Raw genomic sequence first — 17,686 nt, 5'->3', positions numbered from 1 at the left:
TTATTTAATTTGATATTTTCAAATAAAATTGGGGAAAGAGCAAGAAGCCACTTCACATATTCAAGGGCTCCTCTTTAACATCACGTCATAACAGTCTACCAGGGCTCCCAGGAATTTTCAAGTAAGCAAACAGCTGGTAGACATTTGACAATCATTAGCCTTCTACTAGATTAGGTGTTGGCACAACTTCAGTGCCCAGTATTATTGCTACCTGATAGGAGAAGGAGACATTATTGGGCAGAATGACAGCTATATATACTTCAGTGATACTTCAGTGAAGTAAATTGACTTGTGATCAGGGCCAGCGCTGTCTCAGGCAGTAGATTTGGGAAAGCACAGATGCATATGGTATAGTTTAGAAACTTCCTCCTGAGACACCCATCCATTCTCCTCTGGTGGAAGACAAATAGACCTGTCAGTACCTCATGGATGCCCCATTCCCTTCAATTGCTGCTTTTTGACATGGTGAGGGATATTATTCAGCTTGTTTGGGTGTCCAGATTAGCAAGGTTGCTTCTGAGCATGTGCAGAGTGTGAGCAGCAGCAGGGGGATTCCACAGCCGGGCCAGGGTGGGTTCAAGTAATTAATAATTAATCAAGATTATAGGGTAATAATTGTACAATTGGCTGTTTAAATAATGTTTTTGGTGTTTTGGGGGGGAAAGCCTCCATTGAATTTATTTTTATTTTGTAACTTAACTGTTTCTTGGTCAGTTCACTAAGAGACATTTCATGGCAACCATTGTAATAAAATTGTATTGATTGCGGGTTTAATCCAGAATGATTCAGATGAAACATTCAATACATCCTCCTGTGTCTTTTTTTTTTTTTTTTTGGTCTTTCTATGTCCTCCTTTTGGTACCCATGTATCTGGCAACCCTACCTGTATGTAACCTGAACAAGCATACAGTTCTGAGGTTCTGTGATCAAGATTCAAAATGGATGACATGAAGTACTGATAACAAGTATGAGAGAGTGTTTCTTGTGAAAGGCACCACACTCACCTTGCTTTCTGAGTTCCCATATTCAATACCCAGTGTGGACATTGCTTTTACAATAGCCAGAATGGATTGCAGTGTGTTGCTGTAAACCACAGATCTAAACTCTCTGCATTCCTGATCAGTGTAGCCATCTTTATGAATGATCCTAAAAAGCAATAAGAAAGCCTGAAGTAAGAACAGGAACAGCCAACACTTACCTAAGGCTTTGATTACACAGGCAAAAGAAACCCATTTTAAATCACATGTATGTTCAAATGAGTCAACCTTTGAAAGAGTGTTTCCATTACAGAAATGTAAGCTTGAATTACTTTGGCGGGGAAGCATGTTTCATAGTGTAATGCAAGCTAAAACACTGTTCTGCTAGAGGGTTGTTTAAAATAGTGCGCACATGAAACTCAGATTATTTTATTCATTTCTACATATGTACACCCCTGTCGTTGCACATTGTGCCTTGGGATAAACAGCAGAAGAGGTGGGAGAAGCAGCAGGAAGGAAGGAGGGAAAGAAGGTAGGTGCGCTTGTAAAGTTGTTTGTAAAAAGCTTGACTGCCTCTGTCTCTTTCAGAATGCTTTTGATGGTGTCTGGGAGGCAGAGAGAAGGGGAGGACTCCGATCAGCAGGCAGCGGCCATGGGTGATGAAGGCGGCTAAGGCGGCTGCTGCTGTGTCCTGGAGCATTTCTGCATGGGAAATGTTTGTGTTTGCTTTTCATGTGTGCTGCTAGGTCCACGTAATGAGAGACAGCAGGTTAGTAGCCATGGAGGCAGAGGGGAACAGGTGCTCTGAATGAAACCGCATCCCTTTTGCAAGCTCCAGTTGCCACGAATCCTCCACTCCTTGAAACAAAGAAAGGTGAAAACTGAAGCCAAGCATTTTCCCCAGGCTTCTCATGTGTATGTATGCACACACGTGTGTGTGTGTGTGTGTGTGTGTGAGAGAGAGAGAGAGAGAGAGAGAAAGAGAGAGAGAGAAATAGAGAGATGGTGAAGGGGAGGAATAGAGAGAGAAAAAGGTGTGTGGGGGAGAAGCACATCCAAACCAAAATGCGCAATAGGATGCACCCCGGTCCCCACCATAAAGGCAGGAAATAGGGAGATGAAGGGCAAGTAACCTGACTTGAGAGGCAAGGATTTATTGCTAACCTGTGTCAATGCTTTTTTTTTTTTTTTTTTGGTGGTGGTGGTGGCAGGGAAGAGAACCAAACACACAACTCCACACAGGGACTGCTGTTGCTGGCTGTCTCCCAGTTGGGAACATGAATAGTTACGTGATTTTAAATTGAATCCATTTAGAATGGAGCTAATTGAGGGGTAAATGTAAACCCCAGCTGGATGTGGGCATGTAATTGCAGTCCATGCCTGGTGACCCCAACACAAGGGGCGTTCACAAGACTCTGCCATATCTACAGCCAACGTATATTCAGGATGATAGGCTTGTTCCAAACACCTCCTGGTCTGCACCTCCAGCCAGAGCTTGGAAGGCATTACTTTTTAAGACTACGGTCCCCAGAAACCTTGTTGTCCAGTGGGCATACTAGTTCGTGTTGCTGTACTCATTTTTTAAAAAACAAAACCATCTTCCCAGGCTCTGCGAAGGGGAAATGTTGTGAGCACTAGCTTGCTGACAGAGGTTTTATGTGGACAAATAGGTAAAATCCCATTCATTTCTTAAACCATGTACAAACCACTTTTCCCCACCCTCTAAGGACCCTCCTTTTGAAACCAGGAGAAGAATTCTATTCTCCACAGTGGATAGAGAATGAACAAAATGCCAGGATATGCATTAATATACAAAATAACACACTAGAAGATCCTTTCATCAAGAAAATGTCATATTAGCTTTTCTGAATTAATGCCCTAAGTATTCAATACACCTTTTGACAACAGGCCAAAATCTGCAGTACATTTAAGGGAAAGTGTTTTTGTTCATTTGGCGCATCTCAAACCTTATCTTTTTCTTTATCTTAAAAACAAATCTTGAAATTGAATGGACAAGGACATTCCCACATTAAATGCTTGGACAAAACAGCTGGTTCCTAACTGGGAATCCATCACTACTATTTTTATCTTGATTTGCATTTTGGGATTGAAATGTGGGCTTATCTGTTCACCCCACTCCTTTTACAATGTAGTTTACACAGCATGTTTGCTGTACCTGACAGCCTGTGAATATGGATGTACCTACTTCATTTGTTTCACGATAGTGCTCTTCCCTGATTCTCCAGCTCCTGCAAACAAAGAACAGGCATAATTATGATAGATGCCATGATAATATGGGTCATATCACTGAAGCAGAACCAAATGAGAAAAAGAATAGGAAAGAATGTAATGGAGGGATGAAGCACAAACACATATCCAAAAGGGATATATCATGGGGGGAGGGGGAAAACATTTACTAATCTCAGCGAAGTTTGTCAAGCCTAATATGTGGAAAAAGTTATTCTAGGTAATGATCTCTTCTTCTACTCATGCAATCAAGGAAATAAGATGAATAAGGCATTTTTAATGTGCATTTACAGAAGAGATTTCAATAAGTATTAACATTTAGAAATAAGGGATTAAGGGAGCAACTATACATCACATACAAAAACATGGAAAGAAGGCCCAACGGCTGTTTTATTTAAAAAACATGAAAAGTACTATTAGGAATCACTGGTACCATTCCAGGTTGGTTTAGCCATGTACAAGGAGAAACATGTAGAGTGGAATAGCTTGAAGGGCAAGATTTAGGCAATGAGCAGAAAAAAAGTTATTTGTTTATTTATTTATTTATTTATTTGAAAGCTGCCTGGTTTTCATTACTTGAATTTGCAGGTAGCCTGTAATTTGCCTGCCCAAATTCAAGCATATGGAAAACATTCCCTAAAACCCATCATGTAAGAGAGAGAAACCACAGCAGACATACTAAGTGATCATGCAAAGTTGATTGAAACAGCAGTGTGCTAATGCCATATAAATGATGGCAACATTAGCTTTTGCATTTAAGACTTGCAAATTCAAAGGTGGTCTCCAGGAACAACTGAACGCTTTTCTGATCAAGCCAGAACCAATCATAAATGTCTTTGGATACACTGTTTTTATTATGGCCCTCTGAGAATCACAGATGCAAAATACAAGGAAGGTTGAAGAATCAGAGTAAAAATAATAACCAAATGAGTCTCTGTTCATTGCATCTGAAAGGCAAACCTAAATTGCAGGAAGGATTAGGCTAGTCATTTACAAATTGTATGTCCAAGCACAGGAAATGTGCTGTGAGAGTTCTGTTCACATGCAGTGAGCAATAAATCATTAAATAATTCAAATCTTCCATAGGGCCAAAGTATGCACCTACCAAAAAAATTGTTTGCTGTTTCTTTCAATGATTCACACCTTTGGCCTAACCACAGAGGGTCAGGAAGCAAAGAAGACAAAAGTGTCACAGCAGATTTAATGCTAGAGCCTTCCAGAATGATGAACAAACACATCAATTTAGTTTCTCTAGCCTCTCAATTTTCCAAGCTTCCACAGATGTCTTCCTGTTCCCATTAATTTCATAGAATCATAGAATAATCGAGTTATGAGGGGCCTATAAACCCACGGAGTCTAATTCTCTATTCAATGCAGGTATCCAAATCAAAGTATATCTGCCAGATGGCTGTTTTAATTTTCTTTTGAATACCTCCAGCATTGGAGAGTTCATCACTTCCTCAAGTAATTGGTTCTATTGTCATACTGCTGTAACACTTAGGAAGTTTTTCCTGATATTCAGCCAAACTCTTACTTCCTGTAACTCAAGGAGACATTTATTAGGCCCATCAGGAAGAAACCAAGTTTGGCAGCGGACAACATTGGCAACTATAGGCGTGTCGCCAAAGTTTTCTTCCTTAAAGTGGTAGAGAGGGTGGTGGCTGACCAGCTCCAGGTCCTTTCAGATGAAACCAATGCCCTGGATCTGGGCTTCAGGCTGTGCCGCGGCATGGAAATGTTTGATGACCTGTTGAGGGAGGCCAACAGGGGCAAAACATCTCTGTTGGTCCTTCTCGGTATCTCAGCCACCTTTAATACCGCTGACCATGGTATCTTCCTGGAGAGGCTCTCCAAGTTGGGAATCGGTGGTCTGGTGCTTGCCTGGCTCCGATCCTTCTTCAAGGACCGTCCTCAGAGAGAATAGCTTGGAGAGAGTGTATCAGCTCCATAGAGTCTCAATTGTGGGGCTCCACAGGCTCGATTATCTCCCCAATGCTGTTTAATATCTATATGAGGCTGCTGGGTGGGGTCATCAGAGGGTGTGGGGCTTTGTGTCATCAGTATGCTGATGACACCCATCCCTACATCTTTTTTTCCAACAACAGTGGATGCCGTTCTGTCCCTTCAGCACTACCTGGAGCCTGTACTGCAATGGATGCAGGAGAATGGACTGAGGCTGAAATCGGACGAGACGGAGGTCCTGAGGGTGGGTGGTCCTGAGGGTGGGTGGTCCTTCCATTGGTGGTTTGGGAAACTCCCTCTCTTTTGGGGGAGTGACTCTCACTGCAAAGAGTGAGATTCGCAGCTTGGGGGTCCATCTGGATCTGGGACTTACCATGGAAACCCAGGTGGCGTCAGTGATCCACTCCACCTATTTCCATCTCTGGCAGATTGCCCAGCTGTGCCCCTATCTTGATGTTGGGGTGCTCACCACTCTGGCCCATGCGCTTGTAATCTCGAGATTAGACCACTGTAATGCTCTCTATGTGGAGCTACCTTTGAGATTGATGCAGAAGCTTCAAATGGTGCAGAATGCGCCGGCCAGCCTTCTTACTGCATATACTGTTGTATGGGTATACTGTGTATATACTTACAATGACAATAAATAATAATAATAATAATAACAACAACAACAACAACAACAACTACTACTACTACTACTACTACTACTACTACTACTATTATTATTATTATTATTATTATTATTATTATTATTATTATTATTATTATTATTATTATTATTATTATTATTATTATTATTATTATTATTATTATTATTTCTTCAGCATATTTTCCCCACTCTGACTGCCCTGCATTGGCTGCCCATTCATTTCTGCACTGATTTCAAAGTGTTAATGATGACATATAAAACCCTAAACAGTTTAGGACCTCGATGTCTAGCGGAACGCCTCCTCCCACCTAGATCTACCCGAATCACTCGTTTTAGCCAAGACGGGTGGCTGAGGGGGCCTAACGCCAAGGGAGGCCCAGAGAGAAAGAACAAGAAACCGGGCCTTCTCGGCAGTGGCCATTTGCCTCTGGAACAGTTTGCCTGCAGAGATCTGCCTGGCTCCCTCGCTGGGTGTTTTTAAGAGCAAACATAAGACCTGGCTCTTTAGGCAGGCTTTCCCTCCTGTCATCACCTAATTACTTTTGCCATCTTGAATTATATTATTACTGTTGTCTTTATTTTATTATATTGTTTTTACATTTATATATTATTGCTAGCCGTCCAGAGTAGACTTCAGTCTGGATGTGCAGGGTATAAACAAACAAACAAACAAACAAACAAACAAACAAACAAACAAACATAAATAAATAAATAAATAAATAAATAAATAAATAAATAAATAGAGCCTATTATTACATGTCAGGAATGACCCCGCCCCTGCTTTATATAACTATACTTCTGTTAATATAACTTTTTTATGCCTTTTTTTTTTTACAACCACATCAAACTGTTGGCTAATATTTGCTTATGATCAACAAAAATTCTAAGATACTTCTCACTCATAGTAATGCTGAGCCAATTTTTCCCCTCTTGTAATTGTGTGTTTGGTTTTTTTGTTCTGAAGTACAGAGTTTTGCACTTTTCTTTGTTAAATTTCATTCTTTTATTTCCAGCCCAGTGCTGGAGCCTATCAAGAGTTTTGAATTTTGTTTCTCTCTTTCAGGGTATTAATTATGACTCCAAATTTTGTTTCATCCACAAATTTGGTAAGCATTCCCTGCTCTTCCTAATCCAAGTATTAATAAAAATGTTGAAGCGCACGAGGCCTAGGACTGAACCTTATGGTACCCCACTTGTTACCTTTTGCCAGTTTGAGAAGGAGCCATTGATAAGGACTAAGTGTGATTCTATAACTAACTGTATATCCACTTGACAGTAGTTTTATCCAGCCCACACCTAGTTAACATGCTTAGCAGAATATCATGGGGCACTTTGTCAAAGGTTTTGCTGAAGTCAAGATATAATACATCTACAGCATTTCCTCTGTTACCAGATAGGTAACACAATAAAAAAATGAGATAAGATTAGTCCGGCAGGATTTGATCTTGACAAATCCATGTTGGTTTCTAGTTATTACTGCTTTGCTCTCAAGGTACCTGCAGAATATCTGCTTTATAATTTGCTCAAGAATTTTCCTTGGGATTGATATCACACTGACTAGTCTGTAATTCCTAGGTTCCTCTTTTTTTGTTCTTTTTGAAGACAGGGGTAATGTTAGCCCTCCTCCAGTCATTTGGCACTTCATTCATTCTCCATGATTTCAACAAAATAATAGACAGTGGTTCTGAGAGCTCTTCAACTAGTTCTTTCAATACTATCATATACAGTTCATTGGTACCTGGAGATTTGAAGATGTCCAAAATATTTGGGTATTCCTTGACTATTTGTTTATCAATTACAAGCTGCAATACTGTCCCCTCCACTTTTACTTCACATTTGCCTGGAGGGTCATAAACTGTCTTTTGAGAAAAGCCTAAGTAGGAATTGAGCACTTCTCCCTTTTCTTTGTTGCCTGTTATCATTTTCACATCACCATCAAGTAGCTGAGCCACTATTTCTTTTCTGTCTTTTGCTATACACATACCTAAAGAATGTTTTTTTGTTGCTTATACATCTCATGATTACTTCAGCTCATTCTCAGTTTTTGCCTCCCTAACACCATCCCTGCAATTCTCTGTACTCTTCCTTTGTACCCTGGATTTCCTTGTACTTTCTATATGCGTCTTTTTGTTATTATTATTATTTAAAAGTTCTCTGAGCTTTCTGTGAAGCCAAACTGGACTTTTTTTTGCTCTGTTCCACTTTTTTTTTCTTGTTGGGATTGCTTGTAGTTCTGCCTTTAGAATTTCCTTTTTAAGAAACTCCCACCTGTCTTGAACTCTTTCTCCTGTTAGGATCTCCTACCTTACCATTGTTCTGAGTTTATTAAAATTTAGTTTCCTAAAATCTAGTGTACACTTTATTTTTCTCTCCTTTGGAATAATGAACTCAATTAGGATGTGAATTTATCCACCAAGTCATCTCTATTGGTTAGAATCTGAGGCTGAACCTGGGCAAAATGGAGGTCCATCGGGTGGTGGCCCAGACATCAGTGGTTTGGGAAACACCCTCTCTCTTTTGGGGGGGGGAACTCTTACCACCAAGAGTGAGGTTCGCAGTTTGGGTGTAAATCTGGACCTGGTGCTCACCACGGAAACTCAGGTGGCGTCAGTGGCCCATTCCACACACTTCCATCTTCAGCAGATTGCCCAGCTGCATCCCTATCTTAATGTGGGGGGACTTACGACTTTGGTCCATGCACTACTGTAATGTGCTCTACATGGGGGTGCCTTTGAGACTGACACGGAAATTCCAGATGGTGCAGAATCCGGCGGCAAGACTTCTTACAGGGGTAAAAAGATAGCACCATATTTCCCCCTCTCTGGCCACCTTGCATTGGCTGCCCATTCACTTCCATGTTGATTTCAAAGTCCTATCGATGACATATAAAACCCTAAACAGTTTAGGACCTCGATATCAGGCAGAGCGCCTCCTCCCAACCAGTTCTGCCAGAGTCATTCGTTCCAGCCAAGCTGGGTGGCTGAGGGGCCTAACGCCAAGGAACCAGGCTTTCTCAGCAGTGGCCCTTCACCTCTGGAACAACTTGCCCATGGAGGTCCGCCTGGATCCCTCTCTGGGTGTCGTCAGGAGTAAACTTAAGACCTGGTTATTTGGGCAGGCTTTCCCTCTCACCATATCTTAAATTCTATATTTTCGCCATCTTGGATTTATTTATATGTTTATTGGTTTTACTGTTTTTAAATTTGTAATGCCGCCCAGAGTAGACCTTTGGTCTAGATGGGCAGGGTAGACATCTAATTAAATAAATAAATAAATAAATAAATAAATAAATAAATAAATAAATAAATAAATAAATAAATAAATAAATAAAAAATAAAAAAATAAAAAAATAAAAAAATAAAAAGCAAGTCAAGGATACCTAATCCTCTAGTTCACTGGTCCCCAACCTTTTTGGGACCATGTGTGGTGTGTGGACTCCATGGGGGGGTGGGGGCACCGCCACACTCATGGGTGGGTGTGTCACACTTGCAGGTGGGCGTGTCATGCTCGTGAAGGGGCACGTCACACTCACAGGGGGCATGTCACGCTCACGTGTGGGCACAACACGCCCACCTAAAGTGCAACACGCCTCTCCGCAAGTGCAACACACCCACCATGCATGCATGCAGGGGGCGGAGGTCTGTCTCTGCGGCCAAGTTCCAGGAAGCCCATGGACTGGCACAAGGCTGTGGACCGGGGGTTGGGAACCCCTGCTCCTGTTCCTTCCTTCATGTTTTGTTGGAGAAAATTATCAGCCACAAATGCCAGGAATTTCTTGGAAAGGCCATACTTGGCAGAATTTTCCTCCCAACATATATCAGAATAATTGAAAACTCTCATCATTACTAGATCATGTCTCTCTGACATTCTTGCAGTTTATTTTTGAAAGGTTTCATCTACACCTTCTTGATTGGGTGGTCATTAGTAGACTTCAATTACCACATTCCTTTTGTTTTTGTCCAAATTATATTAATTCAGATGCTTTTGATGGGACAACCAACATCCTCCTCCTTTATTTCTATGCAGGGATATGTGTTTGTTTTCATATGCTGTGACTCCACCTTCCTTTCTATTCTCTCTATTCTTTTTTTAACAATTTATATCCTCCAGTTGCTGTTTCCCAGTCATGGGAGTCATCCCATCAAGTTTCAGTTATGTCCATCAAGCCATATTTACCCTCTTGAACTAAGATTTCCAGTTCTTCTTGTTTGTTTCCCATACTTATGGCATTCATATATAGACACCAAAGATTGTGTGATCTGTGACCTGCTTTCCTTTCTACATTTTTATGAAGATTATTGTTGGGCCCCCTTAGAGCTGCTTGGTCTGTTCTTTTTATTTTGCATAGGCCTCTATTTTTATCTCTGAGCTTGTATCCCCCTCCCCTTTCCAATTCAATTTAAAGCCCTCCTAATGAAAGTCTTCATGCTGTGGCCAAAAACATTTCCCCCAGTCTTTGTGAGGTGCAACTCGCCACTTGCCAGCCATCTATTTTCCAGGAAGAGTGACCCATGGTCTGAAAATCCAAATCCCTCACATCAGCGGGACCTTCATAACCAGTCGTTCACCCAGAACATTTCCCTTTCCATTCCTTTTTCTGAGTACTGGTAGGATGGATGTAAAGACTATTTGAGCCCCTATGTCTTTGGGTTTCCTTACCAGAGCTTCTTGGCTGTGTCCTTTGTTCCCACATGGATGGGAAGAAAGGCTATGCATCCATAGGTTTTATGAGTGATAGCAATTATTCCATCATATTCCTAATTCGTCCTCCAAGGAAACAGCATAATTGGCAGGTCCATGGATCTTCCCACCATATTTCTTGGCATATTTCAGTTTCAATCCTATGTAGTAGGGAGTCTCCCACTACAACTACTTTTCTTATTTTTTGAAGAGTGTGGGTTCGGTGACTCTCCTTGGCTGAGCTTAAGCCTCTTACATGTCCTCCTGCAGAGTCTCTTTTATGTGTGCCGTCTGCTAGACTCCTCTCCAAGAATCTGAAAGTAGTCTTGCAGTTCCACTGTCCCTTTCTTTTGCTCCTAACTGTGACTATTTCATGGTGCTCACTCCACTATGGCTGTTCTCTCCTCAGCGTTCTTCTTCTCTGCTTTGTCCTGCTGTTCTTCCACCTTTAGTGCCTCCATTGGGTGCTGCCACTGGAGAGTTCTGTCTATGTACTTTTAATCTTTTCTTATAGCAGTTGCCACTCACTGCTCCAGTTCTTTCACTTTTTCTTCCAACAGTGCAACCTGTTTACACTTGCTGCACGTGTGCACTGTATTGTTCTCAGGCCTGAAAACAAACATTGCACACACTTTGAAGGTCACCACCACTGAGGTGTCTCTTCACTCCACAATCCCTATTACCTTTTTACATTCTTCTATGAATGCCCTTTCCTTTGTCTTGCTTGCCATGAAGGATGCCGGGAAAGTCCACTAATATATAATTCTCTACCTTTCTCTCCTTGGTCTCCCTTTTCTTTTGTCTCTTCTTCCCATAGACTCTTTCCTTACTATCTCTCCCCTGTCAAATCCCTGTTAGCTGCCCGCTGCCTTGGGTCTGTCTCAGTTTTATTCCGGTGCTGTGCTCTGTTAGTACTCAGCAAACAGAAAGGCCTGTGCTCTGAGTAAACAAACAGAAATTTGCAACATTTCTCTTGGAAGCAAACAAACACACAGAGCAGAGAAGAATTCATCCTCAGAGCAGTGGGTGGATGTTAATTTAATTGTAAAGAAGGTTCTCAGTGAAAATATCCATTTCACATTCCCTGAGACTTGTTCTGAGACAAAACACACCTCATTTCGTAAATCTGCACCTTTGTGAAGTTTTCTGTGTATTTCTGGGGAAATAAAATCTGCACACACACACACACACACACACACACACACACACACACACACACACAATGTATTTCAAAAATGCAAAAAGCTGCAAATGCATGCAGTTCAAAATGCATACAAACCAAGGCTGTTCAAAGTTCCTCTGATTTGGTTTAGGACTTCATTCAGAGATTCAGATTCAAGCCTGATCTAGTTTTAGACTGATTAAGACCTGATCCAATCGGATTCCAATCAAAATCAAAATTCAGAATCTTTATTTCCAATGGATCATCATCATCATCATCATCATCATCATCATCATCATCATCATCATCATCATCATCATCATTTTGTGCCATCAAGTTAGCTTTGACTTATGGTGACCCTTTTCAGGGTTTTCCAGGTAGAAAGTATTCTGAAATGGTTTACCATCCCTTCTTCTGAGTGCATCCTAGAACTGTGCAGCTTGCCCAAGGCCACAAAGGCTGGCTCTTCTGGGATGCACAACAAGGAACTGAACTCCCAGCTTCTGGTTCTGCAGCCAGATACCTAATTCACTGAACCAGCCAGCCAGCTATTGATTTGCATTAGGAAATTTAAACTTCTGTATTTTTTCCTATTAATCCTAACAAACTCTAGGCAAAAACGTTACTTGCTATACCCTTTTAAATATTTCCTTTGAAACAGCCATAATTTATTTTTTTCATAAAGTAACATGAAATTTGGGGAAACAGGTCTTTCTGACTCGACGATTCCTGAGTAGTTTCACATAGGTCAGTGGAAAGGTTTTGTGCCAAACAAACTAACATGCTTAAGGTTTAACTGAATAGATTCAAGCTAAGCTTAAATGAACAAAAGGTCTGGTAATGAGCAGACAAAACCACAGACTAATTAAGACAATCAACCACCACTGAAATGATCAGTGCACTTTTTAAAAGTGATCTGTGGCTAACATCTCAAGAAAAGGAAAAGAATAAAGAGCTGCATGATATAACTCAATAGATCCAGATCAAGTTGGTTTAACTTGAGATTTGTTATCCAGGGAAATCAGTTGCATAGGCCAGTACAACACATTTTAGTCAGTGAGAGAAATGTATGCAAACATTCTCTCTCTCCCTCTGTCTCTCTCTCTCTCACACACATACACACACCCTTTTAGGTACAGGAAAATATGCACATATTCGTCTGAGAGAAGGAGAAAAACCAAAGACTGAAAACAAGTAAGTTGCAACTAGAGCAGGCCCATTGAATCAGTGGAGATATGGTGAGTCAACTTCTTTGTAAGTTCCCCTGATTCATGGAGCTCCCACTAGCTGCAACTTACTACTGGATTTTAGTCAATGTCTGAAAAATAGACACAAACCAAGGGTAGCACAAGAAGAGAAATCGGATTTGGGGAAATGCAGTGATCCTAAGAATCAGACTCAGAGCTAGTATATCTGGGTGTTCATCAACATTTATTTTATTTACTTTCTGTTTTTAGTAAATTTTAAGTTCTTCAAATTTACTTTAAAAAAGTTGCCATGACAAATAGCTGTAAACCTTTATCTTCATAAAGACAGAACTGAAAGCAATAGTGTCTTACTTTCTTTTCTTCTAACAAGGACTTATTTAGTTGCCTGATGATGATCTTTCTTTACTGGCCCTTTACTAGCCAGCCTTTTACCAAAGAAACAAAGCTGACATCTGGTCCTTAATACAGTGACACAATAAGATCAGACAATTTTATAATCTGTTTTAAGAAGCTCGAGGTAATCCATACCAAACAAAAAAAAAATTTTTTTTAACTAACAGTATCTTCTATGGTTATAGAAACAGTACTAAATTTTTCCTAAAGTGACATTTCAAGATGAATCTGGTAATTCCTGATGGTGGCAGCAGTGATAAACATTTTTTTTAAAATGACAATTGTTAGTGAAAAATAACACACTCCCAAAACAGTTTATCTCACAGACTGACAACCAAAACAACATGCACAAAAGAAAAAGATTAAGAGAGAGAAGGAATAATTGAAACCCAGTCATTAGTTCTTAGTTACTCATTTTATAATACAGTGGTACCTCACAAGACGAATGCCTCGGGCAACGAAAAACTCGCAAGACAAAAACATCTTGCGAGTTTTTTGGTGCCCCGCAAGACGAAGATATTTTCGTCTTGCAAGGTATGTTTTCCCATAGGAATGCATTTGAAATTTAATTAATGTGTTCCTATGGGAATTTTTTTTTAAAAAGTCACTTACCAGGTATGGAGCTGGGGAAGCACCATCGGAGGACTGGCGGGGGTCCCCTGCAAGCATGATCACCACTTTCATGGGTCCCCCAGCAGTCCTCTGATGGTGCTGGGCAAGCCTTCCCCAGAACCATTTTTGAACTTCCTGCCCTTTTCCTCTGCCTTTTTTCTTTTGGAGGCTTGCCGAGCACCATCAGAGGCAAGCCTCTGAAAGGAGAAAGGCAGGGGAAAGGGGCAGGAAGTTCAAAAATAGTGCTGGGGAAGTCTTGCCCAGCACCATTGAAGGACTGTCAGGGGACCTCTGAAAGTGGTGATCAGGGTTGCAGGGGACCCCTGCCAGTCCTCCAATGGTGCTTCCCCAGCTCCCTACCTGGTAAGTGACTTTTTTTAAAAAAAAAAATTCCCATAGGAACGCATTAATTAAATTTCAGTGCATTCTTATTGGAAAACTCACCTCGCAAGATGTAAATTTCACAAGATGGCAGGTCTTACAGAATGAATTATTTTCGTCTTGCGAGGCACCACTGTACTACAATCGAATAATCATCTACTTAATACAGTGGTGCCTTGACTTACGAACACCCTGACCTACAAGCAATTTGACTTATGAACAGCTCTGGAGGCTAAATATTGCTTTGAGTTATGAACAGAGCTTTGACTTACAAATGAAAAAAAAACTTTCCTTTTTTTGACCTAAGTTCATCTTAGGTCAAAAGAAGAAAAAAGAAAGAAAATTCTCCCCCTAATGGTAGAGTACGGATTAACCGGATTTGCATTAGTTCCTATGGAAACTAATGCTTTGACATACAAACCGTGCCTTGACATAAGGACAAAAAACAGCCGGAATGGATTAATCGGTTTTCAATGCATTCCTATGGGAAATGGTGCTTTGACTTACGAACGTTTTGACTTACGGCCACCGTTCCAATACGGATTAAGTTCGTAAGTCAAAGCACCACTGTAGTAGGTCCCATCAAACAGAGTGAGATTTACACACAGGTATATGTATATATGACTGTTGCATCTTTGTTCTTTCTGACAGGAAGGAAATAAAACCTATGGCAGGGGGAGATGCTCCAGTTAATGATCTGCCTATGAACATAACCATAACAAAATGTCAGAACAAATCTGGAGGTTCCTAGTTACAAGAAACCTATGAGGAATTTTGACAAAAGCCAAAAGATTTACTAAATTTTTTTGTCAAATTTTACTAAATATTTTGGGTGGGAGACACATTAATCCACACATCCCTCACCCAACATTTGGGATACAGGCATCTTTGCTTGGACACATGTCCTGTTGAAAATTAACAAGAAGGCAAGACTCTTTCAAAATTAAATCAGAATAGAGCAGTTATTCTTCAAGGTGCAGTAACATTTTTGTCCTCTTTATGGTTGAATTTTTGTTTTGTGTTTGCCTGACATAGTAGCACAAACTAACAAGGCTACCTGTTCTAAATCCTCTGACTTACAATAACCCTTTCCAAGGTTTTCTATGCAAACAGTACTCAGAAGTGTTTCATCCTTCTCTTCCCTTCTTCTAGGGGTGCTCTGGGACCAGGCAGCTTGACCAAGGCTACTCAGGCTGGCTCTTTGCCTGGGAAGCACAGCAGAGAATCAAGACTCTCGGATACCTGACTCCTGCCAGTACAGAAACAACCTGCCAGAAATCTGTCTTCTCAAAATCAGCTGAAATAAATGCTCCCAATTAATATTCAATTGTGCTATGAAAGGCCTGCTTCCTGGTGGAACAGTTCCGTAGAAATTTCAGGCTTTCCATCAGCAGCTGTTGCGCTAAACATTTTGCGAGTGATTTTTGTTCAATGAACATTCATTTTAACCATCAGAATTTGTACGTCCTTCCCACTCACGTAGACTGTACCACCCATTAAAGGCTTTGACTTAACAAAGCAGCAGATTTGGAAATGTTATATAAGTAGCCACTGTTTGCATGTGGTGATGCTTGTAATTATTCAGACACAAAGAATGTAATATGCAATGAAAACCTAACACTGGTTTTGAGTATTTGTATTGTACAGCATTGTGTATTCTTAAATCTACTTTCTGGTGCGGAATCTAAAATAGGGCAGTATAAAAAGGACAGAAACAGTTGAAATGCAGATTCAGTCTAAGAATTTATTGGTTCAAGAGGATAATAAATTGGGAAGTACTAAAGGAAATGAGCAAAGACCAAGAAATCATGGAAACGCATAAAATACAGAAAGATAGAATGCTTTTCTCATGGAAAGCTGACACAATTGCTTAGGGAATGTAATAATATATATTTACCCAGTAACAACAACTTGACTGTCCTGGCGTCTCTCACTGCATCTTCTTGGAGTCTTTTCTCAAGTTCCCGTGACCTTTTGGCAGATTCTTTTGATTCAGAGCTGACTCCGTTGCCCATATTGTGGATTAGATGGTATTAAATTTGAATTATTGTCTAGCTACAAAATGCCTGCTGCTGAAATAGAAAGTACAGCAGGAAGACTACAGGGAGGTATAGCACGTTCTCTTCCACCTTCTTTCTGTCTGCAGGCTATCTTCACACTAAGTAGTGGCTTTTGATCAGCCCCAGAGAATAGGATGCAAATGGATTTTGTGGATATCTATTCAGTCAGCTTATTATGATGTCAGACATGTAAATGTATCCATGTTGCTGTTTAACCATCGGAAAGTCATGTCTAAAAACAGAGCAAAAGAGCAACCAGGAGTGTTTCATAGTTCAGAGAAGGTTCTTTGAAAGAAAAACATGATCCTATCATCAGTTTTTTTTTCAGTTTTTCAGTTTTTTAAATATTGTACATTATACTGTAACATTGAATATGACAGTAAATAAAACGGGAGAGAGATAGTTTTTTTAAACACACAAAAGCAGTCAATGAAGATTATGATTATGATTATGATTATGATTATGATTATGATTATTATTATTATTATTATTATTAGTAGTAGTATTCTTATTCTTATTATTCTTATTATTATTAATAATAATAATTATTATTATTTATTTATTTATTTATTTATTTATTTATTTATTTATTTATTTATTTATTTATTTATTTAATTTATACCCCGCCTATCTGGCCCACCGGACCACTCAGTTTAACAGATTGTTAAACTGAGTTCAGTTTCAGGTTTTCTATGTGTTCCCAATAAGTTTTTTTGCTATCTTGTTCTAGTGTATTTCCATCATTCTTCATATTGTCTTTGTAATCTATGTGTCTTTTCCCATAATGTAAAGAGATACCATGTTTACATGAAGTTCCTTATGCCATTTTTCTTTTCTGGGGTAATTTCTTTCAAGCCATTGTCTCCTGTTATCTCTTTTACCTCTGTGTGTTGAAATCTTTTTCAGTGTTTTCCAATTCCATACCATACTCATTTTGTCTACAGCTGGCATAAATGAGATTAAATATTTATGCAATGCATTTTCATTTATTCCAATGAGAAAATAGAATAATACTAGGTCAGCATCATATTCACTTTTTTGTCCCATCATACTGTATGTTGCATCAAATCAAGTATATTTTTCCAGTACGTTTTCCACTTTGGGATATTCTTTATATAATGAAGGGATGCCCTATCAAAAATAACCCTTTGTGATGTGAATTGAACATAAGAAGAGAATGTTAGGATCAGATGAATGGAAAACTCACTGACATTGCTTGTTGAAATCAAGCCTGTATATTTCTAATTTCATTTGCTTCAACCCCCTACTGATCTTTGTCCCTTTTTGTCATTCTCCTAGTTACATTTTTATCTAACACATAGTTGTTCTTTGTGCTTCCATTCTGTAATGATCTT

General features: G+C 39.9%; 1 protein-coding gene across 1 annotated transcript in view; it reads right to left on the bottom strand.

The window, feature by feature from the left end:
• The window catches only part of GNAT3 (G protein subunit alpha transducin 3), a 30,061-nt gene extending 13,652 nt beyond the window's left edge, over positions 1 to 16,409 (bottom strand). The window contains exons 1-3 of the mRNA XM_020790014.3: positions 16,169 to 16,409; positions 3,184 to 3,226; positions 1,005 to 1,146 (exon numbers count right to left, since the gene is read on the bottom strand). Coding sequence (XP_020645673.1) covers positions 1,005 to 1,146; positions 3,184 to 3,226; positions 16,169 to 16,286 — 303 coding nt within the window. The 5' untranslated portion in view covers positions 16,287 to 16,409. The remainder of the gene's footprint in view (positions 1 to 1,004; positions 1,147 to 3,183; positions 3,227 to 16,168) is intronic.
• Positions 16,410 to 17,686: the final 1,277 nt, after the last annotated feature.

The sequence above is a fragment of the Pogona vitticeps genome, chromosome 5, assembly GCF_051106095.1.
Source record: "Pogona vitticeps strain Pit_001003342236 chromosome 5, PviZW2.1, whole genome shotgun sequence".
Taxonomy (NCBI): domain Eukaryota; kingdom Metazoa; phylum Chordata; class Lepidosauria; order Squamata; family Agamidae; genus Pogona; species Pogona vitticeps.
The sequence above is the reverse complement of the archived record's forward strand: the minus strand, read 5'-3'. Positions and strand labels throughout refer to the sequence as shown.